Source organism: Cyprinus carpio, chromosome B14 (genome assembly GCF_018340385.1).
Source record: "Cyprinus carpio isolate SPL01 chromosome B14, ASM1834038v1, whole genome shotgun sequence".
Lineage (NCBI taxonomy): Eukaryota > Metazoa > Chordata > Actinopteri > Cypriniformes > Cyprinidae > Cyprinus > Cyprinus carpio.
In genome coordinates this window covers 22,803,071-22,811,555 of record NC_056610.1, presented here as the reverse complement: position 1 = coordinate 22,811,555, position 8,485 = coordinate 22,803,071, and the positions used below count along the sequence as shown (strand labels likewise).

The following is an 8,485-nucleotide window of genomic DNA, read 5'->3' as shown; positions in this document are numbered from 1 at the left end:
TCAGGATGTCAAGATTTTCAACCACAAAAAAAAAAAAAAAATGTTTATGAAAAACATTTCCTACAGTTTTAAGCGTATACTTATGTGCACTTTTTATTGGACTTTTCAATGTAAACACTACTCACACTATTTATACTACAAAATGGCATAGATTGGTGTATGTCACGTCACTTTCACTGTCACTTTTCATTATAAAACGAATGAATAAATTAAAGGTGTATGTAATATTGACAGCTAGGGGTTAAAGGGATAATTCACCCAAAAATGAAAATTCTGTCATTAAATACTCACACTCATGTCGGTCCAAACCTGTAAAACCTCTGTTCATCTTGGGAACACAAATTAAGATACTTGTGATGAATTCTGAGAGCTCTCTGACCCTCCATAGACAGCAGGGATCCTTTTTAGGTCAGGTAGACTGTGATCTTTTGACTAGGTTGGTTTTTAGGCTTCCATCGATGAGATATGTGTTTTTCCACCAACTTGCAACCCAAGGTGTGGAAATACTGATGGATAAATTGGAAGTGGGCGGAGTCACACAGACCAAAACAAAAACAGACATTCCGACATGGAACGAGAAGTAGAATAAACGGCTGTGGCATGGTTTTCAGAGAAACAAGTATGTGAAATTAGTGTTTCCTAAATATATGGTATTTTTATGCTTTAGTTCAAAAAAAGACATAGCACCTCTGAAATTAATGCAAAAATAAACACCAGTTTGCAAAATCAAGCAACGTTTACCATTGCATGTTTTCACGGACGCAGTCCAGCTTTTGCAGCAGGAATCCAGCCATCAGGAATTTTGTGAAGACAAAAGATTTCCTACACAGATTTCGCTCTGAAAGTGACTTGTGTGTGAGCTGTGCGTCATACATTTGCACTTTTGACAATGGTTAAGTCTAGAAGGGATACAGCTGCAGCTAAAGGGCATGCGCACATCAACATAGCATCGTTTTAATCACACCGTGCAACAATAATTACTATTTTTGCATCATTGTAAGGGATAGCTTTAGGGTTGTAGACGTTAATAAAACAATCTAATAGTAAAACAAATTAATTTATTGTTAGTTTCCAGCCATAGCTGTATCCCTTTTAGCCACAACCTTGGACCCTTTTCCCTTTTAGCCACAACCGTGTTTTATGTTTTTTTTTGGTTTTGGAGCACTCCTACAGGCACAAAAAGGCATGAACACAACAGGTAATAATACTCACAAGCTGTTTAATGAAAATACACTTACTGGATACAGGGGGCTCTCATTCCACTGATACAGGCCCCGATGCTAATTTATTGCTTCATTTTCATGGCACAAAAATAGAAATACAAATTTCTGCCATGCAAACCTACTACTGACAAGCTTATACAAAACAGGATGAAGCAGGGGCTTCACTAACACAGAGGAAATCACGCCGTTAAGATGAACTGCGGAAAGTGAGACGATAAAAAACCAGAGTACAAAATAATGGTCATAAAAAAGGACGACACCACACAGTGATAGATGGGCCAGAACACGTCCGATTACAACCCGCACTCGCAGCCGTCGCGTGCAAGTAGTGTTTGAATAAACGAGAAACAACTGGAACAAACGAAACATACCGCATTCCCAGAATGCTGTGCAAATAATCTCCATCACCTCCTTCATCGGTCACGAACACATCCCTTCTGTGCATTTGACAATATCAAAAACATGACCAGTAGTTCCTCTCATCTGACCTCTCCATCCTCACATCCTGTCTTCACTACCTCTTCGATAAGACTTTATTATCAGTCGTATTATCAGCAGGTTAAAGCTGATTCTGTTACGATATGAGCTGGCAGCTGAAAAGTGACCATGGCAGATCAGATGATATTGATAGTGCAGGAAACCTCATCCTGACACATGATTATGACAGCATGTACGTCACAGCATGTTCATCTAAATATCAGGTTCTTCCAACTAATAGCATTATTGGTCATGAGCGGATGCTTTCAGACCGAAGTTGAATGTTGAATGTGTGCACGCTGGCAAACCAAGAGTCTAGAGGTGAGAAAAACCAATAAGGACACATTTACATACATAAAAAAACAACAACAAACAAACTCCATCTATGCATCAGAAACGATCTACTGTGTACCACTGCGATCTAACATGTCAGTTTGGCATACATCTTCACTTTCGTTACATCGTCCGTTAGTCAGATGCATATTACCGATGATATTTACATATGAACCAGGAAGAGTTTGTGACAGTCCAGCTGGAGTAGCTTTTGTCAGTCCGATCAGATGATCCAAGACTCATTACAAAACACAAAAAGAGCACCAGCTTGATACAAGAGTCCTCTGATTTGTAACTGAAAAATCGCACTCGATAATTCACTGATGCGTCTCAATCGAGAACAACATTGAAATATTTCAGCCTACATACAGAATAGTATAGATCTGTACAAGTATACATACTCAGAACCCACAGCCCCCTTTGAATTAGTGAGAGGAGGAGTATGATGTGGGTGTTGAAATATGATGACCATCCGTGTGGTCTGAGGAAGAGTTCAGTGCTTGATGTCCATATATATATATACACACACACACACACATATGTAGAACTGATGCGATACTCAACGCAGCATGATTCTCAGTATGAGAAAGCTTGTCAACGTGGAAAAGAAAGACAAAAGTCTGAATATCAAACTCGAGGAAACTTCGTTCTTCCTGTAGGTGATTTTTTTCGATGATGGGAGTACGTGCGTTTCTTTTTCTTCTCCAGGAGGGACGGCGGGGGACGTTGATGGCGCAGGCAATGTCTGATGCAAACAGGACGATTTAGATGGACTTGGATGAATCCTGCTTGCTGATGAGGACCTCCAGAAGCCGCAGTTTGGCTTTAATGCGCTTGTACTCCTTGTATTCGTCCATCATAGGCACGCGGTCTTCCTTCTGAGCATTCCTGTGGGGGGAAGAAAAACTGTGTTTGAGAACAATGCTGATATGAAGGAGATAAAATGTGATGTGTGTACAGAGAGTTTTTAACCATTGGTCACGTCAGGTGAATTTCTTTGCATTACACATTAGCGTTTACAGTGTCAAGTTCATGCTTGTAGATGGATGTCAGTTGTATAACAATGAACGGAACAGAATCTGGCCGAGGGTCAAGTGCACTAAGTGTCTACAGTAGCAGCTGGTGCAATGTCAGAGGAGGCTCTTATCACGCAGTATTTGATTACCCTGGACTTGTGCAACATATCAACAAGAATATTGCAACAACCTGTTACAACAAAACCATGCAACAGCAAGGCAGTGTGTTAAAAGACATCCAAAAAACTCCTGCTTTCTGCTTTACAATGCCGCTGTGATTTGTTTCAAGTCAAAACAAAAAATATTAGAATATGGTCAAAAGTGATAGAGTAAAAACAGTAATGTTGTCACATCATCCTTCAGAAATCATTCTAATATGATGATTTGCTGCTTGAGAAATATTTATTATTTTTGAAGCTAAAAACAAATGTGCCGTTTCAAATTGTTTTGGAAACTGATAGGTTTTTTAATGAATAGAAAGTTCAAAAGAACATCATTTACTTAAAATACGAATCTTTGTAACATTATAAATGTGTTGTAGTAGTCAATTTGAATACAAGTACTGAATGAAGATATTCATTTCTTTATACCATTTGCTACTCAGCTATTATTAATGCTGGGAACAGTTGTGCTGATGAATATTTTTCGGAACCTGTGATGTTTTCAGGATTCTTTGATGAGTACAAAGTTAAAAAGAACAGCATTTATTCAAAATAGAAATCTTTTCTAACAATACAAATATTTACTAACTTTATTAATTTCTTTCATTTACTAAGTTTAATTTATTTTAAACTGTTGAACATTCATATATATTGTTACAAAGGATATCTATCTGTCTATCTATCTATTGATATCTACAATACAAATATTTACTAAATTTATCTACCTACTCTGTCTGTCTGTCAGGCTATCTATCTATCTATCTATAATAATCTTTGGGCTTCATTTCTATTGTAATTCACTCAATCTGATGACATCTACAAAAAAGGCACTAGTAGAAATGTATGATAAAGACAAGAATAAGAGGGCGAAGCTTAGCAGGAGGATTCTGTGCTTTGCTCCTTAAAACATCATACATTTCTACTGGTTTATGGGCCACCGCTGACTCCCGTCTAGTGTGTTGGATGTCTAAAACATGTCCTGTATGTTCGGATGAAATGAGCGTGGGAGGCCTACCTGCCATTCTGTTGGTAGAACTCATCTTCAAACTCTCTGATGGTCCTCCTCAGTTTCTTCTTCTCTGCTCTGGCCTTCCACAGCTGCTCCAGGAGCTCGGGCCTGTGGGACACAGGTGGGGTTAAACTGCTGGGTCTCCATGTATGGAGCGGTAACTCTCCTGATACTATATCAACAGAAAACTGTGTACTCAAAACACTACATCCTTTAGGTTAACTCGGGTCGGTAAAGGTTAGAAACAAGGTGACATGGATCTCGGCGGCGCCCAATACAGTTCACTAGACTTCGATCTGGCTGCTTGTGCAGTTGTTTTCCTTCATACAGGATTAGGGCTTGATCCAGCTGGAGACTTTCAGGCCACTGACTCCTGCAGATTTAACAGGTCTCTGCCGAGCTCTATTAATAGACCTCATATGATGAGAGCATGAGCCGATTGCTGCTCCTACCTGATAAACCGCGGGACTACGTGCGTAGACGCGCATGCACATAAATCAAGTGTAGAGATCAAGGTCTCTGGCAATGTAGGTTACACTGTAAACCCAAGAGCTGCTGGGTAACTCCAGACTGAGGCCTTCAACACGGTTTCAGTTTTAAAGGAATAGGAGAACGAAAATTTTCTGATAATATTTTTATTTACCCTCAGGCCATCCAAGATGTAGATGAGTTTGTTTCTTCATCAGATTTGAAGAAATGTAGCATTGCATCACTTGTTCAGCAATGGATCCTCTGCAGTGAATGGGTGCCGTCAGAATGAGAGTCCAGACGGCTGAGAAACACATCACAATAATCCATTCCCTGTTGTCCTCTCACATTTGATTTGTTTTCAACTGTTTTCACTTGTAAACGGTGCTTGATCTGTGCATATCTCTCTCCAGATTCAGACCAGATGACTTTTTCACCGGAGAAAGCATTATTATGGGTAGAGGACTCATCTTTTTGCCAGAAACAACAGTTTGAAGTTAAAAACATCACTTGTTTTACTTCACAATACATTAACTGATGGACTGGAGTGGTGTGGATTACTTGTGGATTATTGTGATGTTTTTATCAGCTGTTTGGACTCTCCTTCTGACGGCACCCATTCACTGCAGAGCATCCATTGGTGAGCAAGTGATGTAACGCTACATTTCCCCCAAATCAGTTAAGATGAACTCATCTTGAGGTAGAGCTGCACGATTCTGGATAAACTGAGAATCAACATTTTGTTTCTCTCAAATAGAGATCACAATTCTCTCACGATTCCGAACTAAACTAAATAATGTTTAAAAGTGTTTAATTAATTTGAATGAGTTATTAAATAATATAAAATATATTTAATGCACCAATTTTTAATATTAACATTATTAAAAAGTGGTTTGAATGAATGATTCAATGACTCGCTCATAAATACTTCACTTATTTAATTACTGGATGAATCAGCGTTTTTGAACAAATCTCTTGAATGAATGATTCAATGACAAATAAATCTTTTAACAGTGACTTGTTGCCACTTAGTGGCAAAACGATGCAATTGACACAAATGTTATTTCAAGCGCCAATTACTTTCAAAAGATGACTTGCTCTATTTGGATAGCTACCATAGACATCAGTGTTTATATCCGAACTATAAAATTTCATCCCAGTATTTCTGTCATAACATGAACGACTGCAAGACAGAAATAATTCTGTGTAGTTGAAAAGAAGCTGCTAAACATGGGAACTGTCTGCTCTCTGTGACAGTGCGAACGCAGATTTGAATGTTCTGGTATGACATTTTCATATTCATATTTGGGTAACTATTCCTTTAAATCCGCATGAAAAAGCACCTCCATACTGTTCTAGGAACAGTTAGTAAGAAAGTACTATCAATTTTGATTTTCCGGTCCACACTCACATTGAGGCGGCGTTGGAACTGGACAGACGCAGATCGAGATTGAGCTTCCCAGAGCTGAGGATGTTCTCCTGAGTGGGCTGGGCTACTGGGTCCATGATGATTTCTGAGCCCTCGCTAGTCTGCATCTCTACGTTTTCCTGCTGGCCCCTGCCCTCCTCCTCCTCCTCTTCTTCGATCTCACCACAGAAGTGGGCAGTTTCGCCCTCGATGATGGGTTGCAGCATCTGACTGCGTCGTTTGCTGGAGGGAGAAGCCTGTGCGAGAGAGAGGAGAGGAGAGTCTGTTTATTCTGCGTCCTCCGTGCTAAATGTCTAGCCAGCGTACCATACAATCCTAAAACAACACTAGATCCCATTTCAGCTCTAGAAAGCAGCGCCAACTTTCATTCCCACAGTCCTATCATATTTCAATATCATTCTTAGAATATGCATTAATTATAAACTCCAGACTTGGTTTCAGATTGCAAACATTAATTATGTATTATTCATAACACCATATATCCGAAAGGCTAATGTGGGTGTGGAAAAAAGAGGAACAGGGTGTCTTACTATGATAGGGGTGATGCTGACACGGGTGAGCATCTGCTTGACCAGCCGATATCTGTCATACAAGGGTTTCACAATCAAGCGCTCCTCTCGGGTCACCTGCAAGGAAGACACTTTTGTCAGAGAACTGCATTCATGGGGAAAGTCTTTGTGTGTGTGTGTGTGTGTGTGTGAGAGAGATAGAGACACCTACTGGGCGTCCATGAAGTCCCTCATAGTACAGAAGGTTCTTCTGCAGTACTGTTTTCTCACTGGCAAGCTGCTCCTTGGTCATTTTCTGTAAAGAGCAACAAATTAAATTCTCAAATCAGATGTTACGGCTGGATAAACTACATGACTTTTAATATCCGAACAGATTCAAAATACTAGCTTGCCTTAAATGGTAATAGAGAAAAAGTGGGCAGCATGCACTGATGACAACAATAACCTATGATAAACTATGCTGAAATACACTGCTCTTCAAAAGCATCAGTAGGATTTTTAATGCTTTTTAAAGAAGTCTCTTATGTGCATCAAGGCTGCATTGATTTGTTAAAAAATACAGAAAAAGAGAGATATTTTGAAATATAATTACAATGTAAGAATTTTCAGTTTTTAAATATACACGAATATATTTGAATAAATTCTTTTCTTTTAAAATTTTTATTCATCAAAGAATTCTGAAAATGTTTTTCACAGCTTCCAAAAAAAAAAATATTAAGCAGTTTTATTTATATGTAAGTATATTTGATTATTTTTTTTTATCATGTGTGCTGAAAATTCAGCTTTGCATCACAGGAATAGATTACATTTTAAAGTATTTTAAAATAGAAAACTATTATTTTAAATTGCAATAATATTTCACAATATTACTGTATTTTTCCTGTATTTTTGATCAAATAAATGCAGCCTTGATGAGCATGAGAGACTTATTTATAAAACATTAAAAACCTTTTAACGGCAGTGTATGCTTCATTACTAGAAGACACATGATTAATGAAAACAATGTTCTGAAATCAGCTTAAATAATTACACATTTGATATGCTTGAACTGCATGGAATCATAGTCTGAGGCAAAAAAAAAAATAAAAAAATAAAGTCTGTGCCCATTACGCACTCTTCGATTTTCTGTGAAATTTGTCAAAACCAGCCGCCCAAAATCTGAAGACTAGCTGTGACTTTCTACAACTAGCGCTGACTCATCCAGACTGTAAATCAGGGCAAAACTCTGTGCAAAGGTCATGTAATGTAATGTAGATGTTACAAATCGAACTTCCTGGGAACTTTTGAGATAAATTCGAAATTCATCAAAGCTGCTGATTAAAGGGTTAGTACACCCAAAAATGAAAGTTCTGTCATTAGCTAATTACCCTCGTGTCGCTCCAAACATGTAAGACCTTCGTTTATCTTCGGAACACAACTCAAGATAATTCTGATGGAATCTGAGAGCTCTCTGGAAAGTCTCTGGGTGAACTAAAGTTTAAGTAGCTGGAACTCACTTTGACGTCCTCCGGCCAGCCGTCCTCTGCTCTTTTGGTTTGGATGCAGTGCTGAATGTGCTCCAGCGTCTCTTCTCTTGTGGGCTGGTGACCCTGTGCCTCACTCTCCATCGGGTCCTCGTGAGCCGACTGATCCAGTGTGGATCCAAAGCTCTTGGGCAGAGTGTTACTGCGTGGACGCGTCTGCGGAGTCACCTCACTCTCAGCCTTGTGTTTGGCATCTGGGTGAGAGAGACAAAAAGACAGACTGAATTAGGAGGCCAGGAGGTTTGCTGGCAGAATTTAGGATGGAGTTGACCACACTTACTATGGCTGCACAATTAATCGAATGTGATCTTGTCAGTAAAGCTGGTTCTGTAATCAG

The 8,485-nt window shown here is 39.0% G+C and overlaps 1 protein-coding gene across 3 annotated transcripts in view; it reads right to left on the bottom strand.

Annotated features, from left to right (window-relative positions):
• Nucleotides 1-1,199: 1,199 nt before the first annotated feature.
• Nucleotides 1,200-8,485, bottom strand: part of LOC109112073 (protein FAM13B-like) — a 51,630-nt gene continuing 44,344 nt past the window's right edge. For all 3 annotated transcript variants that reach the window (XM_042738625.1, XM_042738627.1, XM_042738626.1), the window contains 6 exons: nucleotides 8,122-8,342; nucleotides 6,837-6,920; nucleotides 6,647-6,742; nucleotides 6,099-6,352; nucleotides 4,226-4,327; nucleotides 1,200-2,921 (listed from right to left, as the gene is read on the bottom strand). In XM_042738625.1, the coding sequence (XP_042594559.1) occupies nucleotides 2,798-2,921; nucleotides 4,226-4,327; nucleotides 6,099-6,352; nucleotides 6,647-6,742; nucleotides 6,837-6,920; nucleotides 8,122-8,342 (881 nt within the window). In that variant the 3' untranslated portion in view covers nucleotides 1,200-2,797. The remainder of the gene's footprint in view (nucleotides 2,922-4,225; nucleotides 4,328-6,098; nucleotides 6,353-6,646; nucleotides 6,743-6,836; nucleotides 6,921-8,121; nucleotides 8,343-8,485) is intronic.